At 60.0% G+C, this 23532-nt stretch overlaps 8 protein-coding genes across 8 annotated transcripts; all 8 read left to right on the top strand.

Annotated features, from left to right (window-relative positions):
* Nucleotides 1–3063: 3063 nt before the first annotated feature.
* On the top strand, nucleotides 3064–5294 carry LOC142409885 (uncharacterized). The gene is given in 3 exon segments (XM_075501641.1): nucleotides 3064–3201; nucleotides 3405–4769; nucleotides 5223–5294. Coding segments are annotated over 3 exon segments (1575 nt in total).
* A 372-nt stretch (nucleotides 5295–5666) lies between these two features.
* On the top strand, nucleotides 5667–7233 carry LOC142409886 (inositol 1,4,5-trisphosphate receptor-interacting protein-like 1). Its single transcript, XM_075501642.1, has 3 exons — nucleotides 5667–5690; nucleotides 6100–6458; nucleotides 6573–7233. Exons 1-3 carry the CDS (start codon nucleotides 5667–5669, stop codon nucleotides 7231–7233), a joined length of 1044 nt encoding a protein of 347 aa, XP_075357757.1.
* A 1176-nt stretch (nucleotides 7234–8409) lies between these two features.
* LOC142409887 (uncharacterized) lies at nucleotides 8410–9917 on the top strand. Its single transcript, XM_075501643.1, has 3 exons — nucleotides 8410–8547; nucleotides 8751–9109; nucleotides 9257–9917. The coding sequence occupies exons 1-3, from the start codon at nucleotides 8410–8412 to the stop codon at nucleotides 9915–9917; spliced, it is 1158 nt and encodes a 385-aa protein (XP_075357758.1).
* Nucleotides 9918–11092: 1175 nt separating this feature from the next.
* LOC142409888 (uncharacterized) lies at nucleotides 11093–12567 on the top strand. Its single transcript, XM_075501644.1, has 3 exons — nucleotides 11093–11230; nucleotides 11434–11792; nucleotides 11907–12567. The coding sequence occupies exons 1-3, from the start codon at nucleotides 11093–11095 to the stop codon at nucleotides 12565–12567; spliced, it is 1158 nt and encodes a 385-aa protein (XP_075357759.1).
* A 1176-nt stretch (nucleotides 12568–13743) lies between these two features.
* On the top strand, nucleotides 13744–15239 carry LOC142409889 (uncharacterized). The gene is made up of 3 exons (XM_075501645.1): nucleotides 13744–13881; nucleotides 14085–14443; nucleotides 14579–15239. The coding sequence occupies exons 1-3, from the start codon at nucleotides 13744–13746 to the stop codon at nucleotides 15237–15239; spliced, it is 1158 nt and encodes a 385-aa protein (XP_075357760.1).
* Nucleotides 15240–16414: 1175 nt separating this feature from the next.
* On the top strand, nucleotides 16415–17862 carry LOC142409891 (uncharacterized). The gene is made up of 3 exons (XM_075501646.1): nucleotides 16415–16552; nucleotides 16756–17114; nucleotides 17202–17862. Exons 1-3 carry the CDS (start codon nucleotides 16415–16417, stop codon nucleotides 17860–17862), a joined length of 1158 nt encoding a protein of 385 aa, XP_075357761.1.
* Nucleotides 17863–19037: 1175 nt separating this feature from the next.
* Nucleotides 19038–20479, top strand: LOC142409892 (uncharacterized). Its single transcript, XM_075501647.1, is given in 5 exon segments — nucleotides 19038–19098; nucleotides 19194–19258; nucleotides 19260–19338; nucleotides 19341–19737; nucleotides 19819–20479. Coding segments are annotated over 5 exon segments (1263 nt in total).
* A 1175-nt stretch (nucleotides 20480–21654) lies between these two features.
* Nucleotides 21655–23078, top strand: LOC142409893 (uncharacterized). The gene is given in 4 exon segments (XM_075501648.1): nucleotides 21655–21715; nucleotides 21811–21875; nucleotides 21877–21955; nucleotides 21958–23078. Coding segments are annotated over 4 exon segments (1326 nt in total).
* The last annotated feature ends 454 nt before the right edge of the window (nucleotides 23079–23532 follow it).

Raw genomic sequence — 23532 nt, forward strand, 5'->3', positions numbered from 1 at the left:
GGAGCATCTAACAAAACTTTGGATTCACTCATGTACAGAAATAGGCTGCTAGGCTTGATCCCTCACCAGGAGGAACAAAAGAAGGTAACATGCAAATTCTTCCAAAAAGAGGCTCTGCCATCTCCTGTCCTATTGCACTAAACCCTGAAGAAAGGAAAGGGAAAGGGAAAGGGAAAGGGAAAGGGAAAGGGAAAGGGAAAGGGAAAGGGAAAGGGAAAGGGAAAGGGAAAGGGAAGGGGAAAAGGGAATGCAGAAGGTGAAGGAAAGGGGAAGTGGAAGGGAAGGAGAAGGGGAAGGAGAAGGGGAAAGAAAGGAAGGGAAGGGAAGGGAAGGGAAGGCAAGGAAAGGCAACGCAAGGCAAGGCAAGGCAAGGCAAGGCAAGGCAAGGCAAAGAAAGGGAGAGAGGGCGTGTCTGTGATGCGCTCTGGCGCATGTGACAGCACAAGGGACGCGTGACAATGGGGGCAGTTATCAGGGCCAACAGCAGGCAGTGCTGCCCCAGTCCGGCCCGGGCCAGCGGTGAGTGTGCACACGGCGGGGAGGTCGGGCTGGGCTGGACGAGGGCCAGGGCAGAAACACGGGCCCCCGGGGAGCGGGTCTGAACCTGCAACGAGGGCCTGGCGCCCAGGAGAGCGCCGTGGGCAGGGCACGGAGCTGCCAGCGCCGGGGCTGGGTGCAGGCCTTGCTGCCTCCCAGCTCCCTCACCCCCTCTCCTGCCTGCCCCCATGTCCCTGCGGCTCCCGCCACCGCTCCCCCCGGCCCAGCCCCACTGAGCACCCTTCTCTCCCCTCTCCTGCAGGCCATGGCTCTGGTGATAGCGTACGCCTTGACTGTGCTGGGCATCATCCACTTGCCACCGGAGGTCGGACATGACCTGCGTGCAGCTACGCACCGGCACCTGCAGCAGCATGTGGAGCAGCTGATCCAGGACATGGCTCAGCTGCTTGAAGAGATGGAGCAGAGCCCCCAGGCGCCGAGCGGGATGGCCAGGGGAGCCATGCTCTGTGCTGCCTTTCAGCAGTGGCAGTTCTGGGCCTTTGCTGGAGGCCTGGTCCTGCTCTTTTGGCTCTGCTGGTGGCTCTGGAAGAGGAGCCATGAGCCAGGAAGCAGCAGCAAGCATTGCAGCTTCAGGCGCCTTGAAGAGGAGGAGGAGGAGGAGGAGGAAGAGGAGGAGGAGGAGGAAGAGGAAGAGGAAGAGGAGGAGGAGGAGGTGGAAGAAGAAGAGGGGGAAGAGCCGTTACATATGGACAGGCTTCTGGGCGTGTACACGTCGTGGCCACTGCCGAACAGGCAAAAAATATGCATGGTGGTGGAAGACGTGGTGAACGACCTTCTCTGCGTCTCTCAAATCCTCTCCGGCAATGACTTCATGCCGCGGCTGCAGCTAGCTGTCGGAGTGGGCGGCTTCCTAGAAGGCCAGGATGCCTGTGGAGAAGACCTTGTCTATCGCCTGCTTGTGCCCCTGAAGCCACCCCCCGGGCACTCCTTCCACCTCGAGCTGGGCACCGAAGGGGAGATGCTGGGGAGGAGCTCCCGCCTGCGTGTGGAACTGACGTGCATGTGCAGAAGGGAGCGGTGGCTGGGGGACGTGCTCTGCTTCCTCCACCACCCTGAGGACGAGCTGAGGAGCAGTCAGGAAGCCAGCCTCCTACAAACCCTCTGCACGCACTCGTACCTCGACGTGCAGAAAACCGCCTTCTGGCTCCAGGAGCTGATGGCAGCAGCCTCCGTTGCTGTGCCTCAGGCGGACACATGGAAGCTAACGGTGCTGCCCTCCACGCGCTTCTGCAAGCTCAAGCTGACCGACTCCTTCCAGAGATCCCTCTCCATTGAGTTGATCTTGGCGGTGCAGCAAGGCAACTCGGACACATTTGTGAGCATGGAGTAGGCAGAGGTCAGCGCTACCAGCAGTGCGAGGTGGGCAGAGAGAGAGAGCGAGCCAGAGGGAGAGCGCGAGGTGGCCAAAGAGGCCTTTCGCTGCAAGGAAGCTCGCGACAGAGACTGCCTTACCACCTGGACAGCGACCGCCCACCCTCTTCCCGAGACTCTCTTCCCTCCGGGACTTTTACCCTGGGCAAAGATGCCAATAAATCTGTTTTTCAAAAGCTGCCTGTAAATACGCTGAGAGAAGAAAGAACGCGGGCTGGATGCGCCGGCCATTAACTGCCTTGGGATGTGAGCATAGCAGGGTGGGAAGAAGGTGCATACACCAGGCTGCAGAGAGGCAGGAGGCAGGTGATGAACCTCTGCTGATGTGGTGGGTTGACCTTGGCTGGCTGCCAGGTACCCACCAAGCCGCTGTCTCATCCCCCCTCCTCAGCAGGACAGGGGGAGAAAATGAGATGGAAAAGCTCGTGGGTTGGGATGAGGACAGGGAGACTGCTTAACAATTACCGTCACAGGCAAAACAGACTCGACTTGGGGAAAATTAATGTCATTTATTGTCGTTCGGAAGTAGAGTAGGATGGTGAGTAGCAAAGTCAAAACTAAAAACACCTTCCCGCAACCCCCCACGCCTTCTTCCCAGGCACAACCTCGCTCCATCACTCCCAACTCCTTTGCCTCCTCCCCCCCGCGCAGCACAGGGGATGGGGAATAGGGGTTGCGGTCAGTTCATAATATTTCTCCTTCCCATGGGTCCTTCCCATGGGCTGCAGTTCTTCAAGAGCTGCTCCAGCGCAGCTCCCCCACGGGCCACAGCTCTTGCCAGAAAACCTGCTCCTGTCTTGGCTCCTCTCTACGAGCCACAGCTCATGTCGGGACCCTGGTCCGGTGTGGGCTCCCCACGGTAGAAGATAAGGAGAGAAAGAAGACAAGGCGGGAGTGGGGCACAACAGAGAAGGAAAAGGGAGGCAAAGGAAGGGAAAAGGCACATGGACTGGAAGAGGAGAAAGAAGAGGCAGGAGAACAAGAGAAGAAAAGGGAGAAGAAAAGAGGGGAAGAAAAACGGAAACAGAAAAGGGAAAAGTAAATGGAGCAGAAGAGGCGAGGCCAGGTGAGGCGAGGCGAGGGCGTGTCTGTGATGCGCTCTGGCGCATGTGACAGCACAAGGGACGCGTGACAATGGGGGCAGTTATCAGGGCCAACAGCAGGCAGTGCTGCCCCAGTCCGGCCCGGGCCAGCGGTGAGTGTGCACACGGCGGGGAGGTCGGGCTGGGCTGGACGAGGGCCAGGGCAGAAACACGGGCCCCCGGGGAGCGGGTCTGAACCTGCAACGAGGGCCTGGCGCCCAGGAGAGCGCCATGGGCAGGGCACGGAGCTGCCAGCGCCAGGGCTGGGTGCAGGCCTTGCTGCCTCCCAGCTCCCTCACCCCCTCTCCTGCCTGCCCCCATGTCCCTGCGGCTCCCGCCACCGCTCCCCCCGGCCCAGCCCCACTGAGCACCCTTCTCTCCCCTCTCCTGCAGGCCATGGCTCTGGTGATAGCGTACGCCTTGACTGTGCTGGGCATCATCCACTTGCCACCGGCGGTCGGACATGACCTGCGTGCAGCTACGCACGGGCACCTGCAGCAGCATGTGGAGCAGCTGATCCAGGACATGGCTCCGCGGCTTGAAGAGATGGAGCAGAGCCCCCAGGAGCCGAGCGGGATGGCCAGGGGAGCCGTGCTCTGTGCTGCCTTTCAGCAGTGGCAGTCCTGGGCCTTTGCTGGAGGCCTGGTCCTGCTCTTTTGGCTCTGCTGGTGGCTCTGGAAGAGGAGCCATGAGCCAGGAAGCAGCAGCAAGCATTGCAGCTTCAGGTGCCTTGAAGAGGAGGAGGAGGAGGAGGAGGAGGAGGAGGAGGAGGAGGAGGAGGAGGAGGAAGAGGAGGAGGAGGAGGAGGAGGAAGAGGAGGAGGAGGAGGAAGAGGAAGAGGAAGAGGAAGAGGAAGAGGAAGAGGAAGAGGAAGAGGAAGAGGAGGAGGAGGAGGTGGAAGAAGAAGGGGGGGAAGAGCCGTTACATATGGACAGGCTTCTGGGCGTGTACACGTCGTGGCCACTGCCGAACAGGCAAAAAATATGCATGGTGGTGGAAGACGTGGTGAACGACCTTCTCTGCGTCTCTCAAATCCTCTCCGGCAATGACTTCATGCCGCGGCTGCAGCTAGCTGTCGGAGTGGGCGGCTTCCTAGAAGGCCAGGATGCCTGTGGAGAAGACCTTGTCTATCGCCTGCTTGTGCCCCTGAAGCCACCCCCCGGGCACTCCTTCCACCTCGAGCTGGGCACCGAAGGGGAGATGCTGGGGAGGAGCTCCCGCCTGCGTGTGGAACTGACGTGCATGTGCAGAAGGGAGCGGTGGCTGGGGGACGTGCTCTGCTTCCTCCACCACCCTGAGGACGAGCTGAGGAGCAGTCAGGAAGCCAGCCTCCTACAAACCCTCTGCACGCACTCGTACCTCGACGTGCAGAAAACCGCCTTCTGGCTCCAGGAGCTGATGGCAGCAGCCTCCGTTGCTGTGCCTCAGGCGGACACATGGAAGCTAACGGTGCTGCCCTCCACGCGCTTCTGCAAGCTCAAGCTGACCGACTCCTTCCAGAGATCCCTCTCCATTGAGTTGATCTTGGCGGTGCAGCAAGGCAACTCGGACACATTTGTGAGCATGGAGTAGGCAGAGGTCAGCGCTACCAGCAGTGCGAGGTGGGCAGAGAGAGAGAGCGAGCCAGAGGGAGAGCGCGAGGTGGCCAAAGAGGCCTTTCGCTGCAAGGAAGCTCGCGACAGAGACTGCCTTACCACCTGGACAGCGACCGCCCACCCTCTTCCCGAGACTCTCTTCCCTCCGGGACTTTTACCCTGGGCAAAGATGCCAATAAATCTGTTTTTCAAAAGCTGCCTGTAAATACGCTGAGAGAAGAAAGAACGCGGGCTGGATGCGCCGGCCATTAACTGCCTTGGGATGTGAGCATAGCAGGGTGGGAAGAAGGTGCATACACCAGGCTGCAGAGAGGCAGGAGGCAGGTGATGAACCTCTGCTGATGTGGTGGGTTGACCTTGGCTGGCTGCCAGGTACCCACCAAGCCGCTGTCTCATCCCCCCTCCTCAGCAGGACAGGGGGAGAAAATGAGATGGAAAAGCTCGTGGGTTGGGATGAGGACAGGGAGACTGCTTAACAATTACCGTCACAGGCAAAACAGACTCGACTTGGGGAAAATTAATGTCATTTATTGTCGTTCGGAAGTAGAGTAGGATGGTGAGTAGCAAAGTCAAAACTAAAAACACCTTCCCGCAACCCCCCACGCCTTCTTCCCAGGCACAACCTCGCTCCATCACTCCCAACTCCTTTGCCTCCTCCCCCCCGCGCAGCACAGGGGATGGGCAATAGGGGTTGCAGTCAGTTCATAATATTTCTCCTTCCCATGGGTCCTTCCCATGGGCTGCAGTTCTTCAAGAGCTGCTCCAGCGCAGCTCCCCCACGGGCCACAGCTCTTGCCAGAAAACCTGCTCCTGTCTTGGCTCCTCTCTACGAGCCACAGCTCATGTCGGGACCCTGGTCCGGTGTGGGCTCCCCACGGTAGAAGATAAGGAGAGAAAGAAGACAAGGCGGGAGTGGGGCACAACAGAGAAGGAAAAGGGAGGCAAAGGAAGGGAAAAGGCACATGGACTGGAAGAGGAGAAAGAAGAGGCAGGAGAACAAGAGAAGAAAAGGGAGAAGAAAAGAGGGGAAGAAAAACGGAAACAGAAAAGGGAAAAGTAAATGGAGCAGAAGAGGCGAGGCCAGGTGAGGCGAGGCGAGGGCGTGTCTGTGATGCGCTCTGGCGCATGTGACAGCACAAGGGACGCGTGACAATGGGGGCAGTTATCAGGGCCAACAGCAGGCAGTGCTGCCCCAGTCCGGCCCGGGCCAGCGGTGAGTGTGCACACGGCGGGGAGGTCGGGCTGGGCTGGACGAGGGCCAGGGCAGAAACACGGGCCCCCGGGGAGCGGGTCTGAACCTGCAACGAGGGCCTGGCGCCCAGGAGAGCGCCGTGGGCAGGGCACGGAGCTGCCAGCGCCGGGGCTGGGTGCAGGCCTTGCTGCCTCCCAGCTCCCTCACCCCCTCTCCTGCCTGCCCCCATGTCCCTGCGGCTCCCGCCACCGCTCCCCCCGGCCCAGCCCCACTGAGCACCCTTCTCTCCCCTCTCCTGTAGGCCATGGCTCTGGTGATAGCGTACGCCTTGACTGTGCTGGGCATCATCCACTTGCCACCGGCGGTCGGAGATGACCTGCGTGCAGCTACACACGGGCACCTGCAGCAGCATGTGGAGCAGCTGATCCAGGACATGGCTCCGCTGCTTGAAGAGATGGAGCAGAGCCCCCAGGAGCCGAGCGGGATGGCCAGGGGAGCCGTGCTCTGTGCTGCCTTTCAGCAGTGGCAGTTCTGGGCCTTTGCTGGAGGCCTGGTCCTGCTCTTTTGGCTCTGCTGGTGGCTCTGGAAGAGGAGCCATGAGCCAGGAAGCAGCAGCAAGCATTGCAGCTTCAGGTGCCTTGAAGAGGAGGAGGAGGAGGAGGAGGAGGAGGAGGAGGAGGAGGAGGAGGAGGAAGAGGAGGAGGAGGAGGAAGAGGAGGAGGAGGAGGAAGAGGAAGAGGAAGAGGAGGAGGAGGAGGTGGAAGAAGAAGAGGGGGAAGAGCCGTTACATATGGACAGGCTTCTGGGCGTGTACACGTCGTGGCCACTGCCGAACAGGCAAAAAATATGCATGGTGGTGGAAGACGTGGTGAACGACCTTCTCTGCGTCTCTCAAATCCTCTCCGGCAATGACTTCATGCCGCGGCTGCAGCTAGCTGTCGGAGTGGGCGGCTTCCTAGAAGGCCAGGATGCCTGTGGAGAAGACCTTGTCTATCGCCTGCTTGTGCCCCTGAAGCCACCCCCCGGGCACTCCTTCCACCTCGAGCTGGGCACCGAAGGGGAGATGCTGGGGAGGAGCTCCCGCCTGCGTGTGGAACTGACGTGCATGTGCAGAAGGGAGCGGTGGCTGGGGGACGTGCTCTGCTTCCTCCACCACCCTGAGGACGAGCTGAGGAGCAGTCAGGAAGCCAGCCTCCTACAAACCCTCTGCACGCACTCGTACCTCGACGTGCAGAAAACCGCCTTCTGGCTCCAGGAGCTGATGGCAGCAGCCTCCGTTGCTGTGCCTCAGGCGGACACATGGAAGCTAACGGTGCTGCCCTCCACGCGCTTCTGCAAGCTCAAGCTGACCGACTCCTTCCAGAGATCCCTCTCCATTGAGTTGATCTTGGCGGTGCAGCAAGGCAACTCGGACACATTTGTGAGCATGGAGTAGGCAGAGGTCAGCGCTACCAGCAGTGCGAGGTGGGCAGAGAGAGAGAGTGAGCCAGAGGGAGAGCACGAGGTGGCCAAAGAGGCCTTTCACTGCAAGGAAGCTCGCGACAGAGACTGCCTTACCACCTGGACAGCGACCGCCCACCCTCTTCCCGAGACTCTCTTCCCTCCGGGACTTTTACCCTGGGCAAAGATGCCAATAAATCTGTTTTTCAAAAGCTGCCTGTAAATACGCTGAGAGAAGAAAGAACGCGGGCTGGATGCGCCGGCCATTAACTGCCTTGGGATGTGAGCATAGCAGGGTGGGAAGAAGGTGCATACACCAGGCTGCAGAGAGGCAGGAGGCAGGTGATGAACCTCTGCTGATGTGGTGGGTTGACCTTGGCTGGCTGCCAGGTACCCACCAAGCCGCTGTCTCATCCCCCCTCCTCAGCAGGACAGGGGGAGAAAATGAGATGGAAAAGCTCGTGGGTTGGGATGAGGACAGGGAGATTGCTTAACAATTACCGTCACAGGCAAAACAGACTCGACTTGGGGAAAATTAATGTCATTTATTGTCGTTCGGAAGTAGAGTAGGATGGTGAGTAGCAAAGTCAAAACTAAAAACACCTTCCCGCAACCCCCCACGCCTTCTTCCCAGGCACAACCTCGCTCCTTCACTCCCAACTCCTTTGCCTCCTCCCCCCCCGCGCAGCACAGGGGATGGGGAATAGGGGTTGCGGTCAGTTCATAATATTTCTCCTTCCCATGGGTCCTTCCCATGGGCTGCAGTTCTTCAAGAGCTGCTCCAGCGCAGCTCCCCCACGGGCCACAGCTCTTGCCAGAAAACCTGCTCCTGTCTTGGCTCCTCTCTACGAGCCACAGCTCATGTCGGGACCCTGGTCCAGTGTGGGCTCCCCACGGTAGAAGATAAGGAGAGAAAGAAGACAAGGCGGGAGTGGGGCACAACAGAGAAGGAAAAGGGAGGCAAAGGAAGGGAAAAGGCACATGGACTGGAAGAGGAGAAAGAAGAGGCAGGAGAACAAGAGAAGAAAAGGGAGAAGAAAAGAGGGGAAGAAAAACGGAAACAGAAAAGGGAAAAGTAAATGGAGCAGAAGAGGCGAGGCCAGGTGAGGCGAGGCGAGGGCGTGTCTGTGATGCGCTCTGGCGCATGTGACAGCACAAGGGACGCGTGACAATGGGGGCAGTTATCAGGGCCAACAGCAGGCAGTGCTGCCCCAGTCCGGCCCGGGCCAGCGGTGAGTGTGCACACGGCGGGGAGGTCGGGCTGGGCTGGACGAGGGCCAGGGCAGAAACACGGGCCCCCGGGGAGCGGGTCTGAACCTGCAACGAGGGCCTGGCGCCCAGGAGAGCGCCGTGGGCAGGGCACGGAGCTGCCAGCGCCAGGGCTGGGTGCAGGCCTTGCTGCCTCCCAGCTCCCTCACCCCCTCTCCTGCCTGCCCCCATGTCCCTGCGGCTCCCGCCACCGCTCCCCCCGGCCCAGCCCCACTGAGCACCCTTCTCTCCCCTCTCCTGCAGGCCATGGCTCTGGTGATAGCGTACGCCTTGACTGTGCTGGGCATCATCCACTTGCCACCGGAGGTCGGACATGACCTGCGTGCAGCTACGCACCGGCACCTGCAGCAGCATGTGGAGCAGCTGATCCAGGACATGGCTCAGCTGCTTGAAGAGATGGAGCAGAGCCCCCAGGCGCCGAGCGGGATGGCCAGGGGAGCCGTGCTCTGTGCTGCCTTTCAGCAGTGGCAGTCCTGGGCCTTTGCTGGAGGCCTGGTCCTGCTCTTTTGGCTCTGCTGGTGGCTCTGGAAGAGGAGCCATGAGCCAGGAAGCAGCAGCAAGCATTGCAGCTTCAGGCGCCTTGAAGAGGAGGAGGAGGAGGAGGAGGAAGAGGAGGAGGAGGAGGAAGAGGAAGAGGAAGAGGAAGAGGAAGAGGAAGAGGAAGAGGAAGAGGAAGAGGAAGAGGAAGAGGAAGAGGAAGAGGAGGAGGAGGAGGAGGAGGAGGAGGAGGAGGTGGAAGAAGAAGAGGGGGAAGAGCCGTTACATATGGACAGGCTTCTGGGCGTGTACACGTCGTGGCCACTGCCGAACAGGCAAAAAATATGCATGGTGGTGGAAGACGTGGTGAACGACCTTCTCTGCGTCTCTCAAATCCTCTCCGGCAATGACTTCATGCCGCGGCTGCAGCTAGCTGTCGGAGTGGGCGGCTTCCTAGAAGGCCAGGATGCCTGTGGAGAAGACCTTGTCTATCGCCTGCTTGTGCCCCTGAAGCCACCCCCCGGGCACTCCTTCCACCTCGAGCTGGGCACCGAAGGGGAGATGCTGGGGAGGAGCTCCCGCCTGCGTGTGGAACTGACGTGCATGTGCAGAAGGGAGCGGTGGCTGGGGGACGTGCTCTGCTTCCTCCACCACCCTGAGGACGAGCTGAGGAGCAGTCAGGAAGCCAGCCTCCTACAAACCCTCTGCACGCACTCGTACCTCGACGTGCAGAAAACCGCCTTCTGGCTCCAGGAGCTGATGGCAGCAGCCTCCGTTGCTGTGCCTCAGGCGGACACATGGAAGCTAACGGTGCTGCCCTCCACGCGCTTCTGCAAGCTCAAGCTGACCGACTCCTTCCAGAGATCCCTCTCCATTGAGTTGATCTTGGCGGTGCAGCAAGGCAACTCGGACACATTTGTGAGCATGGAGTAGGCAGAGGTCAGCGCTACCAGCAGTGCGAGGTGGGCAGAGAGAGAGAGCGAGCCAGAGGGAGAGCGCGAGGTGGCCAAAGAGGCCTTTCGCTGCAAGGAAGCTCGCGACAGAGACTGCCTTACCACCTGGACAGCGACCGCCCACCCTCTTCCCGAGACTCTCTTCCCTCCGGGACTTTTACCCTGGGCAAAGATGCCAATAAATCTGTTTTTCAAAAGCTGCCTGTAAATACGCTGAGAGAAGAAAGAACGCGGGCTGGATGCGCCGGCCATTAACTGCCTTGGGATGTGAGCATAGCAGGGTGGGAAGAAGGTGCATACACCAGGCTGCAGAGAGGCAGGAGGCAGGTGATGAACCTCTGCTGATGTGGTGGGTTGACCTTGGCTGGCTGCCAGGTACCCACCAAGCCGCTGTCTCATCCCCCCTCCTCAGCAGGACAGGGGGAGAAAATGAGATGGAAAAGCTCGTGGGTTGGGATGAGGACAGGGAGACTGCTTAACAATTACCGTCACAGGCAAAACAGACTCGACTTGGGGAAAATTAATGTCATTTATTGTCGTTCGGAAGTAGAGTAGGATGGTGAGTAGCAAAGTCAAAACTAAAAACACCTTCCCGCAACCCCCCACGCCTTCTTCCCAGGCACAACCTCGCTCCATCACTCCCAACTCCTTTGCCTCCTCCCCCCCGCGCAGCACAGGGGATGGGCAATAGGGGTTGCAGTCAGTTCATAATATTTCTCCTTCCCATGGGTCCTTCCCATGGGCTGCAGTTCTTCAAGAGCTGCTCCAGCGCAGCTCCCCCACGGGCCACAGCTCTTGCCAGAAAACCTGCTCCTGTCTTGGCTCCTCTCTACGAGCCACAGCTCATGTCGGGACCCTGGTCCGGTGTGGGCTCCCCACGGTAGAAGATAAGGAGAGAAAGAAGACAAGGCGGGAGTGGGGCACAACAGAGAAGGAAAAGGGAGGCAAAGGAAGGGAAAAGGCACATGGACTGGAAGAGGAGAAAGAAGAGGCAGGAGAACAAGAGAAGAAAAGGGAGAAGAAAAGAGGGGAAGAAAAACGGAAACAGAAAAGGGAAAAGTAAATGGAGCAGAAGAGGCGAGGCCAGGTGAGGCGAGGCGAGGGCGTGTCTGTGATGCGCTCTGGCGCATGTGACAGCACAAGGGACGCGTGACAATGGGGGCAGTTATCAGGGCCAACAGCAGGCAGTGCTGCCCCAGTCCGGCCCGGGCCAGCGGTGAGTGTGCACACGGCGGGGAGGTCGGGCTGGGCTGGACGAGGGCCAGGGCAGAAACACGGGCCCCCGGGGAGCGGGTCTGAACCTGCAACGAGGGCCTGGCGCCCAGGAGAGCGCCGTGGGCAGGGCACGGAGCTGCCAGCGCCGGGGCTGGGTGCAGGCCTTGCTGCCTCCCAGCTCCCTCACCCCCTCTCCTGCCTGCCCCCATGTCCCTGCGGCTCCCGCCACCGCTCCCCCCGGCCCAGCCCCACTGAGCACCCTTCTCTCCCCTCTCCTGTAGGCCATGGCTCTGGTGATAGCGTACGCCTTGACTGTGCTGGGCATCATCCACTTGCCACCGGCGGTCGGAGATGACCTGCGTGCAGCTACACACGGGCACCTGCAGCAGCATGTGGAGCAGCTGATCCAGGACATGGCTCCGCTGCTTGAAGAGATGGAGCAGAGCCCCCAGGAGCCGAGCGGGATGGCCAGGGGAGCCGTGCTCTGTGCTGCCTTTCAGCAGTGGCAGTTCTGGGCCTTTGCTGGAGGCCTGGTCCTGCTCTTTTGGCTCTGCTGGTGGCTCTGGAAGAGGAGCCATGAGCCAGGAAGCAGCAGCAAGCATTGCAGCTTCAGGTGCCTTGAAGAGGAGGAGGAGGAGGAGGAGGAGGAGGAGGAGGAGGAGGAGGAGGAGGAAGAGGAGGAGGAGGAGGAAGAGGAGGAGGAGGAGGAAGAGGAAGAGGAAGAGGAGGAGGAGGAGGTGGAAGAAGAAGAGGGGGAAGAGCCGTTACATATGGACAGGCTTCTGGGCGTGTACACGTCGTGGCCACTGCCGAACAGGCAAAAAATATGCATGGTGGTGGAAGACGTGGTGAACGACCTTCTCTGCGTCTCTCAAATCCTCTCCGGCAATGACTTCATGCCGCGGCTGCAGCTAGCTGTCGGAGTGGGCGGCTTCCTAGAAGGCCAGGATGCCTGTGGAGAAGACCTTGTCTATCGCCTGCTTGTGCCCCTGAAGCCACCCCCCGGGCACTCCTTCCACCTCGAGCTGGGCACCGAAGGGGAGATGCTGGGGAGGAGCTCCCGCCTGCGTGTGGAACTGACGTGCATGTGCAGAAGGGAGCGGTGGCTGGGGGACGTGCTCTGCTTCCTCCACCACCCTGAGGACGAGCTGAGGAGCAGTCAGGAAGCCAGCCTCCTACAAACCCTCTGCACGCACTCGTACCTCGACGTGCAGAAAACCGCCTTCTGGCTCCAGGAGCTGATGGCAGCAGCCTCCGTTGCTGTGCCTCAGGCGGACACATGGAAGCTAACGGTGCTGCCCTCCACGCGCTTCTGCAAGCTCAAGCTGACCGACTCCTTCCAGAGATCCCTCTCCATTGAGTTGATCTTGGCGGTGCAGCAAGGCAACTCGGACACATTTGTGAGCATGGAGTAGGCAGAGGTCAGCGCTACCAGCAGTGCGAGGTGGGCAGAGAGAGAGAGTGAGCCAGAGGGAGAGCACGAGGTGGCCAAAGAGGCCTTTCACTGCAAGGAAGCTCGCGACAGAGACTGCCTTACCACCTGGACAGCGACCGCCCACCCTCTTCCCGAGACTCTCTTCCCTCCGGGACTTTTACCCTGGGCAAAGATGCCAATAAATCTGTTTTTCAAAAGCTGCCTGTAAATACGCTGAGAGAAGAAAGAACGCGGGCTGGATGCGCCGGCCATTAACTGCCTTGGGATGTGAGCATAGCAGGGTGGGAAGAAGGTGCATACACCAGGCTGCAGAGAGGCAGGAGGCAGGTGATGAACCTCTGCTGATGTGGTGGGTTGACCTTGGCTGGCTGCCAGGTACCCACCAAGCCGCTGTCTCATCCCCCCTCCTCAGCAGGACAGGGGGAGAAAATGAGATGGAAAAGCTCGTGGGTTGGGATGAGGACAGGGAGATTGCTTAACAATTACCGTCACAGGCAAAACAGACTCGACTTGGGGAAAATTAATGTCATTTATTGTCGTTCGGAAGTAGAGTAGGATGGTGAGTAGCAAAGTCAAAACTAAAAACACCTTCCCGCAACCCCCCACGCCTTCTTCCCAGGCACAACCTCGCTCCTTCACTCCCAACTCCTTTGCCTCCTCCCCCCCCGCGCAGCACAGGGGATGGGGAATAGGGGTTGCGGTCAGTTCATAATATTTCTCCTTCCCATGGGTCCTTCCCATGGGCTGCAGTTCTTCAAGAGCTGCTCCAGCGCAGCTCCCCCACGGGCCACAGCTCTTGCCAGAAAACCTGCTCCTGTCTTGGCTCCTCTCTACGAGCCACAGCTCATGTCGGGACCCTGGTCCGGTGTGGGCTCCCCACGGTAGAAGATAAGGAGAGAAAGAAGACAAGGCGGGAGTGGGGCACAACAGAGAAGGAAAAGGGAGGCAAAGGAAGGGAAAAGGCACATGGACTGGAAGAGGAGAAAGAAGAGGCAGGAGAACAAGAGAAGAAAAGGGAGAAGAAAAGAGGGGAAGAAAAACGGAAACAGAAAAGGGAAAAGTAAATGGAGCAGAAGAGGCGAGGCCAGGTGAGGCGAGGCGAGGGCGTGTCTGTGATGCGCTCTGGCGCATGTGACAGCACAAGGGACGCGTGACAATGGGGGCAGTTATCAGGGCCAACAGCAGGCAGTGCTGCCCCAGTCCGGCCCGGGCCAGCGGTGAGTGTGCACACGGCGGGGAGGTCGGGCTGGGCTGGACGAGGGCCAGGGCAGAAACACGGGCCCCCGGGGAGCGGGTCTGAACCTGCAACGAGGGCCTGGCGCCCAGGAGAGCGCCGTGGGCAGGGCACGGAGCTGCCAGCGCCGGGGCTGGGTGCAGGCCTTGCTGCCTCCCAGCTCCCTCACCCCCTCTCCTGCCTGCCCCCATGTCCCTGCGGCTCCCGCCACCGCTCCCCCCGGCCCAGCCCCACTGAGCACCCTTCTCTCCCCTCTCCTGCAGGCCATGGCTCTGGTGATAGCGTACGCCTTGACTGTGCTGGGCATCATCCACTTGCCACCGGAGGTCGGACATGACCTGCGTGCAGCTACGCACCGGCACCTGCAGCAGCATGTGGAGCAGCTGATCCAGGACATGGCTCAGCTGCTTGAAGAGATGGAGCAGAGCCCCCAGGCGCCGAGCGGGATGGCCAGGGGAGCCGTGCTCTGTGCTGCCTTTCAGCAGTGGCAGTCCTGGGCCTTTGCTGGAGGCCTGGTCCTGCTCTTTTGGCTCTGCTGGTGGCTCTGGAAGAGGAGCCATGAGCCAGGAAGCAGCAGCAAGCATTGCAGCTTCAGGCGCCTTGAAGAGGAGGAGGAGGAGGAGGAGGAAGAGGAGGAGGAGGAGGAAGAGGAAGAGGAAGAGGAAGAGGAAGAGGAAGAGGAAGAGGAAGAGGAAGAGGAAGAGGAAGAGGAGGAGGAGGAGGAGGAGGAGGAGGAGGAGGTGGAAGAAGAAGAGGGGGAAGAGCCGTTACATATGGACAGGCTTCTGGGCGTGTACACGTCGTGGCCACTGCCGAACAGGCAAAAAATATGCATGGTGGTGGAAGACGTGGTGAACGACCTTCTCTGCGTCTCTCAAATCCTCTCCGGCAATGACTTCATGCCGCGGCTGCAGCTAGCTGTCGGAGTGGGCGGCTTCCTAGAAGGCCAGGATGCCTGTGGAGAAGACCTTGTCTATCGCCTGCTTGTGCCCCTGAAGCCACCCCCCGGGCACTCCTTCCACCTCGAGCTGGGCACCGAAGGGGAGATGCTGGGGAGGAGCTCCCGCCTGCGTGTGGAACTGACGTGCATGTGCAGAAGGGAGCGGTGGCTGGGGGACGTGCTCTGCTTCCTCCACCACCCTGAGGACGAGCTGAGGAGCAGTCAGGAAGCCAGCCTCCTACAAACCCTCTGCACGCACTCGTACCTCGACGTGCAGAAAACCGCCTTCTGGCTCCAGGAGCTGATGGCAGCAGCCTCCGTTGCTGTGCCTCAGGCGGACACATGGAAGCTAACGGTGCTGCCCTCCACGCGCTTCTGCAAGCTCAAGCTGACCGACTCCTTCCAGAGATCCCTCTCCATTGAGTTGATCTTGGCGGTGCAGCAAGGCAACTCGGACACATTTGTGAGCATGGAGTAGGCAGAGGTCAGCGCTACCAGCAGTGCGAGGTGGGCAGAGAGAGAGAGCGAGCCAGAGGGAGAGCGCGAGGTGGCCAAAGAGGCCTTTCGCTGCAAGGAAGCTCGCGACAGAGACTGCCTTACCACCTGGACAGCGACCGCCCACCCTCTTCCCGAGACTCTCTTCCCTCCGGGACTTTTACCCTGGGCAAAGATGCCAATAAATCTGTTTTTCAAAAGCTGCCTGTAAATACGCTGAGAGAAGAAAGAACGCGGGCTGGATGCGCCGGCCATTAACTGCCTTGGGATGTGAGCATAGCAGGGTGGGAAGAAGGTGCATACACCAGGCTGCAGAGAGGCAGGAGGCAGGTGATGAACCTCTGCTGATGTGGTGGGTTGACCTTGGCTGGCTGCCAGGTACCCACCAAGCCGCTGTCTCATCCCCCCTCCTCAGCAGGACAGGGGGAGAAAATGAGATGGAAAAGCTCGTGGGTTGGGATGAGGACAGGGAGATTGCTTAACAATTACCGTCACAGGCAAAACAGACTCGACTTGGGGAAAATTAATGTCATTTATTGTCGTTCGGAAGTAGAGTAGGATGGTGAGTAGCAAAGTCAAAACTAAAAACACCTTCCCGCAACCCCCCACGCCTTCTTCCCAGGCACAACCTCGCTCCTTCACTCCCAACTCCTTTGCCTCCTCCCCCCCGCGCAGCACAGGGGATGGGGAATAGGGGTTGCGGTCAGTTCATAATATTTCTCCTTCCCATGGGTCCTTCCCATGGGCTGCAGTTCTTCAAGAGCTGCTCCAGCGCAGCTCCCCCACGGGCCACAGCTCTTGCCAGAAAACCTGCTCCTGTCTTGGCTCCTCTCTACGAGCCACAGCTCATGTCGGGACCCTGGTCCGGTGTGGGCTCCCCACGGTAGAAGATAAGGAGAGAAAGAAGACAAGGCGGGAGTGGGGCACAACAGAGAAGGAAAAGGGAGGCAAAGGAAGGGAAAAGGCACATGGACTGGAAGAGGAGAAAGAAGAGGCAGGAGAACAAGAGAAGAAAAGGGAGAAGAAAAGAGGGGAAGAAAAACGGAAACAGGAAAGGGAAAAGTAAATGGAGCAGAAGAGGCGAGGCCAGGTGAGGCGAGGCGAGGGCGTGTCTGTGATGCGCTCTGGCGCATGTGACAGCACAAGGGACGCGTGACAATGGGGGCAGTTATCAGGGCCAACAGCAGGCAGTGCTGCCCCAGTCCGGCCCGGGCCAGCGGTGAGTGTGCACACGGCGGGGAGGTCGGGCTGGGCTGGACGAGGGCCAGGGCAGAAACACGGGCCCCCGGGGAGCGGGTCTGAACCTGCAACGAGGGCCTGGCGCCCAGGAGAGCGCCGTGGGCAGGGCACGGAGCTGCCAGCGCCGGGGCTGGGTGCAGGCCTTGCTGCCTCCCAGCTCCCTCACCCCCTCTCCTGCCTGCCCCCATGTCCCTGCGGCTCCCGCCACCGCTCCCCCCGGCCCAGCCCCACTGAGCACCCTTCTCTCCCCTCTCCTGCAGGCCATGGCTCTGGTGATAGCGTACGCCTTGACTGTGCTGGGCATCATCCACTTGCCACCGGAGGTCGGACATGACCTGCGTGCAGCTACGCACCGGCACCTGCAGCAGCATGTGGAGCAGCTGATCCAGGACATGGCTCAGCTGCTTGAAGAGATGGAGCAGAGCCCCCAGGCGCCGAGCGGGATGGCCAGGGGAGCCGTGCTCTGTGCTGCCTTTCAGCAGTGGCAGTCCTGGGCCTTTGCTGGAGGCCTGGTCCTGCTCTTTTGGCTCTGCTGGTGGCTCTGGAAGAGGAGCCATGAGCCAGGAAGCAGCAGCAAGCATTGCAGCTTCAGGCGCCTTGAAGAGGAGGAGGAGGAGGAGGAGGAAGAGGAGGAGGAGGAGGAGGAGGAAGAGGAAGAGGAAGAGGAGGAGGAGGAGGAGGAGGAGGAGGTGGAAGAAGAAGAGGGGGAAGAGCCGTTACATATGGACAGGCTTCTGGGCGTGTACACGTCGTGGCCACTGCCGAACAGGCAAAAAATATGCATGGTGGTGGAAGACGTGGTGAACGACCTTCTCTGCGTCTCTCAAATCCTCTCCGGCAATGACTTCATGCCGCGGCTGCAGCTAGCTGTCGGAGTGGGCGGCTTCCTAGAAGGCCAGGATGCCTGTGGAGAAGACCTTGTCTATCGCCTGCTTGTGCCCCTGAAGCCACCCCCCGGGCACTCCTTCCACCTCGAGCTGGGCACCGAAGGGGAGATGCTGGGGAGGAGCTCCCGCCTGCGTGTGGAACTGACGTGCATGTGCAGAAGGGAGCGGTGGCTGGGGGACGTGCTCTGCTTCCTCCACCACCCTGAGGACGAGCTGAGGAGCAGTCAGGAAGCCAGCCTCCTACAAACCCTCTGCACGCACTCGTACCTCGACGTGCAGAAAACCGCCTTCTGGCTCCAGGAGCTGATGGCAGCAGCCTCCGTTGCTGTGCCTCAGGCGGACACATGGAAGCTAACGGTGCTGCCCTCCACGCGCTTCTGCAAGCTCAAGCTGACCGACTCCTTCCAGAGATCCCTCTCCATTGAGTTGATCTTGGCGGTGCAGCAAGGCAACTCGGACACATTTGTGAGCATGGAGTAGGCAGAGGTCAGCGCTACCAGCAGTGCGAGGTGGGCAGAGAGAGAGAGCGAGCCAGAGGGAGAGCGCGAGGTGGCCAAAGAGGCCTTTCGCTGCAAGGAAGCTCGCGACAGAGACTGCCTTACCACCTGGACAGCGACCGCCCACCCTCTTCCCGAGACTCTCTTCCCTCCGGGACTTTTACCCTGGGCAAAGATGCCAATAAATCTGTTTTTCAAAAGCTGCCTGTAAATACGCTGAGAGAAGAAAGAACGCGGGCTGGATGCGCCGGCCATTAACTGCCTTGGGATGTGAGCATAGCAGGGTGGGAAGAAGGTGCATACACCAGGCTGCAGAGAGGCAGGAGGCAGGTGATGAACCTCTGCTGATGTGGTGGGTTGACCTTGGCTGGCTGCCAGGTACCCACCAAGCCGCTGTCTCATCCCCCCTCCTCAGCAGGACAGGGGGAGAAAATGAGATGGAAAAGCTCGTGGGTTGGGATGAGGACAGGGAGATTGCTTAACAATTACCGTCACAGGCAAAACAGACTCGACTTGGGGAAAATTAATGTCATTTATTGTCGTTCGGAAGTAGAGTAGGATGGTGAGTAGCAAAGTCAAAACTAAAAACACCTTCCCGCAACCCCCCACGCCTTCTTCCCAGGCACAACCTCGCTCCTTCACTCCCAACTCCTTTGCCTCCTCCCCCCCGCGCAGCACAGGGGATGGGGAATAGGGGTTGCGGTCAGTTCATAATATTTCTCCTTCCCATGGGTCCTTCCCATGGGCTGCAGTTCTTCAAGAGCTGCTCCAGCGCAGCTCCCCCACGGGCCACAGCTCTTGCCAGAAAACCTGCTCCTGTCTTGGCTCCTCTCTACGAGCCACAGCTCATGTCGGGACCCTGGTCCGGTGTGGGCTCCCCACGGTAGAAGATAAGGAGAGAAAGAAGACAAGGCGGGAGTGGGGCACAACAGAGAAGGAAAAGGGAGGCAAAGGAAGGGAAAAGGCACATGGACTGGAAGAGGAGAAAGAAGAGGCAGGAGAACAAGAGAAGAAAAGGGAGAAGAAAAGAGGGGAAGAAAAACGGAAACAGGAAAGGGAAAAGTAAATGGAGCAGAAGAGGCGAGGCCAGGTGAGGCGAGGCGAGGGCGTGTCTGTGATGCGCTCTGGCGCATGTGACAGCACAAGGGACGCGTGACAATGGGGGCAGTTATCAGGGCCAACAGCAGGCAGTGCTGCCCCAGTCCGGCCCGGGCCAGCGGTGAGTGTGCACACGGCGGGGAGGTCGGGCTGGGCTGGACGAGGGCCAGGGCAGAAACACGGGCCCCCGGGGAGCGGGTCTGAACCTGCAACGAGGGCCTGGCGCCCAGGAGAGCGCCGTGGGCAGGGCACGGAGCTGCCAGCGCCGGGGCTGGGTGCAGGCCTTGCTGCCTCCCAGCTCCCTCACCCCCTCTCCTGCCTGCCCCCATGTCCCTGCGGCTCCCGCCACCGCTCCCCCCGGCCCAGCCCCACTGAGCACCCTTCTCTCCCCTCTCCTGCAGGCCATGGCTCTGGTGATAGCGTACGCCTTGACTGTGCTGGGCATCATCCACTTGCCACCGGAGGTCGGACATGACCTGCGTGCAGCTACGCACCGGCACCTGCAGCAGCATGTGGAGCAGCTGATCCAGGACATGGCTCAGCTGCTTGAAGAGATGGAGCAGAGCCCCCAGGCGCCGAGCGGGATGGCCAGGGGAGCCGTGCTCTGTGCTGCCTTTCAGCAGTGGCAGTCCTGGGCCTTTGCTGGAGGCCTGGTCCTGCTCTTTTGGCTCTGCTGGTGGCTCTGGAAGAGGAGCCATGAGCCAGGAAGCAGCAGCAAGCATTGCAGCTTCAGGCGCCTTGAAGAGGAGGAGGAGGAGGAGGAGGAAGAGGAGGAGGAGGAGGAAGAGGAAGAGGAAGAGGAAGAGGAGGAGGAGGAGGAGGAGGTGGAAGAAGAAGAGGGGGAAGAGCCGTTACATATGGACAGGCTTCTGGGCGTGTACACGTCGTGGCCACTGCCGAACAGGCAAAAAATATGCATGGTGGTGGAAGACGTGGTGAACGACCTTCTCTGCGTCTCTCAAATCCTCTCCGGCAATGACTTCATGCCACGGCTGCAGCTAGCTGTCGGAGTGGGCGGCTTCCTAGAAGGCCAGGATGCCTGTGGAGAAGACCTTGTCTATCGCCTGCTTGTGCCCCTGAAGCCACCCCCCGGGCACTCCTTCCACCTCGAGCTGGGCACCGAAGGGGAGATGCTGGGGAGGAGCTCCCGCCTGCGTGTGGAACTGACGTGCATGTGCAGAAGGGAGCGGTGGCTGGGGGACGTGCTCTGCTTCCTCCACCACCCTGAGGACGAGCTGAGGAGCAGTCAGGAAGCCAGCCTCCTACAAACCCTCTGCACGCACTCGTACCTCGACGTGCAGAAAACCGCCTTCTGGCTCCAGGAGCTGATGGCAGCAGCCTCCGTTGCTGTGCCTCAGGCGGACACATGGAAGCTAACGGTGCTGCCCTCCACGCGCTTCTGCAAGCTCAAGCTGACCGACTCCTTCCAGAGATCCCTCTCCATTGAGTTGATCTTGGCGGTGCAGCAAGGCAACTCGGACACATTTGTGAGCATGGAGTAGGCAGAGGTCAGCGCTACCAGCAGTGCGAGGTGGGCAGAGAGAGAGAGCGAGCCAGAGGGAGAGCGCGAGGTGGCCAAAGAGGCCTTTCGCTGCAAGGAAGCTCGCGACAGAGACTGCCTTACCACCTGGACAGCGACCGCCCACCCTCTTCCCGAGACTCTCTTCCCTCCGGGACTTTTACCCTGGGCAAAGATGCCAATAAATCTGTTTTTCAAAAGCTGCCTGTAAATACGCTGAGAGAAGAAAGAACGCGGGCTGGATGCGCCGGCCATTAACTGCCTTGGGATGTGAGCATAGCAGGGTGGGAAGAAGGTGCATACACCAGGCTGCAGAGAGGCAGGAGGCAGGTGATGAACCTCTGCTGATGTGGTGGGTTGACCTTGGCTGGCTGCCAGGTACCCACCAAGCCGCTGTCTCATCCCCCCTCCTCAGCAGGACAGGGGGAGAAAATGAGATGGAAAAGCTCGTGGGTTGGGATGAGGACAGGGAGATTGCTTAACAATTACCGTCACAGGCAAAACAGACTCGACTTGGGGAAAATTAATGTCATTTATTGTCGTTCGGAAGTAGAGTAGGATGGTGAGTAGCAAAGTCAAAACTAAAAACACCTTCCCGCAACCCCCCACGCCTTCTTCCCAGGCACAACCTCGCTCCTTCACTCCCAACTCCTTTGCCTCCTCCCCCCCGCGCAGCACAGGGGATGGGCAATAGGGGTTGCGGTCAGTTCATAATATTTCTCCTTCCCATGGGTCCTTCCCATGGGCTGCAGTTCTTCAAGAGCTGCTCCAGCGCAGCTCCCCCACGGGCCACAGCTCTTGCCAGAAAACCTGCTCCTGTCTTGGCTCCTCTCTACGAGCCACAGCTCATGTCGGGACCCTGGTCCGGTGTGGGCTCCCCACGGTAGAAGATAAGGAGAGAAAGAAGACAAGGCGGGAGTGGGGCACAACAGAGAAGGAAAAGGGAGGCAAAGGAAGGGAAAAGGCACATGGACTGGAAGAGGAGAAAGAAGAGGCAGGAGAACAAGAGAAGAAAAGGGAGAAGAAAAGAGGGGAAGAAAAACGGAAACAGAAAAGGGAAAAGTAAATGGAGCAGAAGAGGCGAGGCCAGGTGAGGCGAGGCGAGGGCGTGTCTGTGATGCGCTCTGGCGCATGTGACAGCACAAGGGACGCGTGACAATGGGGGCAGTTATCAGGGCCAACAGCAGGCAGTGCTGCCCCAGTCCGGCCCGGGCCAGCGGTGAGTGTGCACACGGCGGGGAGGTCGGGCTGGGCTGGACGAGGGCCAGGGCAGAAACACGGGCCCCCGGGGAGCGGGTCTGAACCTGCAACGAGGGCCTGGCGCCCAGGAGAGCGCCGTGGGCAGGGCACGGAGCTGCCAGCGCCGGGGCTGGGTGCAGGCCTTGCTGCCTCCCAGCTCCCTCACCCCCTCTCCTGCCTGCCCCCATGTCCCTGCGGCTCCCGCCACCGCTCCCCCCGGCCCAGCCCCACTGAGCACCCTTCTCTCCCCTCTCCTGCAGGCCATGGCTCTGGTGATAGCGTACGCCTTGACTGTGCTGGGCATCATCCACTTGCCACCGGAGGTCGGACATGACCTGCGTGCAGCTACGCACCGGCACCTGCAGCAGCATGTGGAGCAGCTGATCCAGGACATGGCTCAGCTGCTTGAAGAGATGGAGCAGAGCCCCCAGGCGCCGAGCGGGATGGCCAGGGGAGCCGTGCTCTGTGCTGCCTTTCAGCAGTGGCAGTCCTGGGCCTTTGCTGGAGGCCTGGTCCTGCTCTTTTGGCTCTGCTGGTGGCTCTGGAAGAGGAGCCATGAGCCAGGAAGCAGCAGCAAGCATTGCAGCTTCAGGCGCCTTGAAGAGGAGGAGGAGGAGGAGGAGGAAGAGGAAGAGGAAGAGGAAGAGGAGGAGGAGGAGGAGGAGGTGGAAGAAGAAGAGGGGGAAGAGCCGTTACATATGGACAGGCTTCTGGGCGTGTACACGTCGTGGCCACTGCCGAACAGGCAAAAAATATGCATGGTGGTGGAAGACGTGGTGAACGACCTTCTCTGCGTCTCTCAAATCCTCTCCGGCAATGACTTCATGCCGCGGCTGCAGCTAGCTGTCGGAGTGGGCGGCTTCCTAGAAGGCCAGGATGCCTGTGGAGAAGACCTTGTCTATTGCCTGCTTGTGCCCCTGAAGCCACCCCCCGGGCACTCCTTCCACCTCGAGCTGGGCACCGAAGGGGAGATGCTGGGGAGGAGCTCCCGCCTGCGTGTGGAACTGACGTGCATGTGCAGAAGGGAGCGGTGGCTGGGGGACGTGCTCTGCTTCCTCCACCACCCTGAGGACGAGCTGAGGAGCAGTCAGGAAGCCAGCCTCCTACAAACCCTCTGCACGCACTCGTACCTCGACGTGCAGAAAACCGCCTTCTGGCTCCAGGAGCTGATGGCAGCAGCCTCCGTTGCTGTGCCTCAGGCGGACACATGGAAGCTAACGGTGCTGCCCTCCACGCGCTTCTGCAAGCTCAAGCTGACCGACTCCTTCCAGAGATCCCTCTCCATTGAGTTGATCTTGGCGGTGCAGCAAGGCAACTCGGACACATTTGTGAGCATGGAGTAGGCAGAGGTCAGCGCTACCAGCAGTGCGAGGTGGGCAGAGAGAGAGAGAGATCCAAAGAGAGAAGCTGAGGTCGTTGAAGAGGCTGGTGCAGGAGACAGAAAGGAAAGGTAAAATCAAGAGTGGCAACACCATCCTTCAGATGGTGTCCTCAGCATAGCATCTGGTGATGACTGCAGTGGCTGCAAAGATGAGTTTTACCCTGCTTTCGCATCGAACTGTCACATCCCATGTGGCGATTTCACAGGGGCCTAAAAATTCCCAAGTGAGAAGCACCACTGATGTGCCTCCATGTGTTCTCTGATGCTGGGGTGGACAATCTGCCCATACCAGACACTCCCCGGGGAGGTGGTGCTGCAGAACTGAGCACACTGGACATGGAGAAGACGCTACTCAGTCAGCAGTGGGAATTGCTCCTGCACGTTTTCTCCACAGCAAAACCACAGTCTGGGGAGTC

This window comes from Mycteria americana, chromosome 5, assembly GCF_035582795.1.
Source record: "Mycteria americana isolate JAX WOST 10 ecotype Jacksonville Zoo and Gardens chromosome 5, USCA_MyAme_1.0, whole genome shotgun sequence".
NCBI lineage: Eukaryota > Metazoa > Chordata > Aves > Ciconiiformes > Ciconiidae > Mycteria > Mycteria americana.

Coding starts and splice junctions, on each gene's coding strand:
- LOC142409886 (XM_075501642.1), top strand. CDS start 5,667: ATGGAGCAGAAGAGGCGAGGCCAG. Junction 5,691..6,099: donor AGCAGAAGAGGCGAGGCCAG/GTGAGGCGAGGC, acceptor CCTCTCCTGTAG/GCCATGGCTCTGGTGATAGC. Junction 6,459..6,572: donor GAAGAGGAGGAGGAGGAGGA/GGAGGAGGAGGA, acceptor AGAAGAAGAGGG/GGAAGAGCCGTTACATATGG.
- LOC142409887 (XM_075501643.1), top strand. CDS start 8,410: ATGGGGGCAGTTATCAGGGCCAACAGCAGGCAGTGCTGCCCCAGTCCG. Junction 8,548..8,750: donor CACGGGCCCCCGGGGAGCGG/GTCTGAACCTGC, acceptor CCTCTCCTGCAG/GCCATGGCTCTGGTGATAGC. Junction 9,110..9,256: donor GAAGAGGAGGAGGAGGAGGA/GGAGGAAGAGGA, acceptor AGAAGAAGAGGG/GGAAGAGCCGTTACATATGG.
- LOC142409888 (XM_075501644.1), top strand. CDS start 11,093: ATGGGGGCAGTTATCAGGGCCAACAGCAGGCAGTGCTGCCCCAGTCCG. Junction 11,231..11,433: donor CACGGGCCCCCGGGGAGCGG/GTCTGAACCTGC, acceptor CCTCTCCTGTAG/GCCATGGCTCTGGTGATAGC. Junction 11,793..11,906: donor GAAGAGGAGGAGGAGGAGGA/GGAGGAGGAGGA, acceptor AGAAGAAGAGGG/GGAAGAGCCGTTACATATGG.
- LOC142409889 (XM_075501645.1), top strand. CDS start 13,744: ATGGGGGCAGTTATCAGGGCCAACAGCAGGCAGTGCTGCCCCAGTCCG. Junction 13,882..14,084: donor CACGGGCCCCCGGGGAGCGG/GTCTGAACCTGC, acceptor CCTCTCCTGCAG/GCCATGGCTCTGGTGATAGC. Junction 14,444..14,578: donor GAAGAGGAGGAGGAGGAGGA/GGAGGAAGAGGA, acceptor AGAAGAAGAGGG/GGAAGAGCCGTTACATATGG.
- LOC142409891 (XM_075501646.1), top strand. CDS start 16,415: ATGGGGGCAGTTATCAGGGCCAACAGCAGGCAGTGCTGCCCCAGTCCG. Junction 16,553..16,755: donor CACGGGCCCCCGGGGAGCGG/GTCTGAACCTGC, acceptor CCTCTCCTGCAG/GCCATGGCTCTGGTGATAGC. Junction 17,115..17,201: donor GAAGAGGAGGAGGAGGAGGA/GGAGGAAGAGGA, acceptor AGAAGAAGAGGG/GGAAGAGCCGTTACATATGG.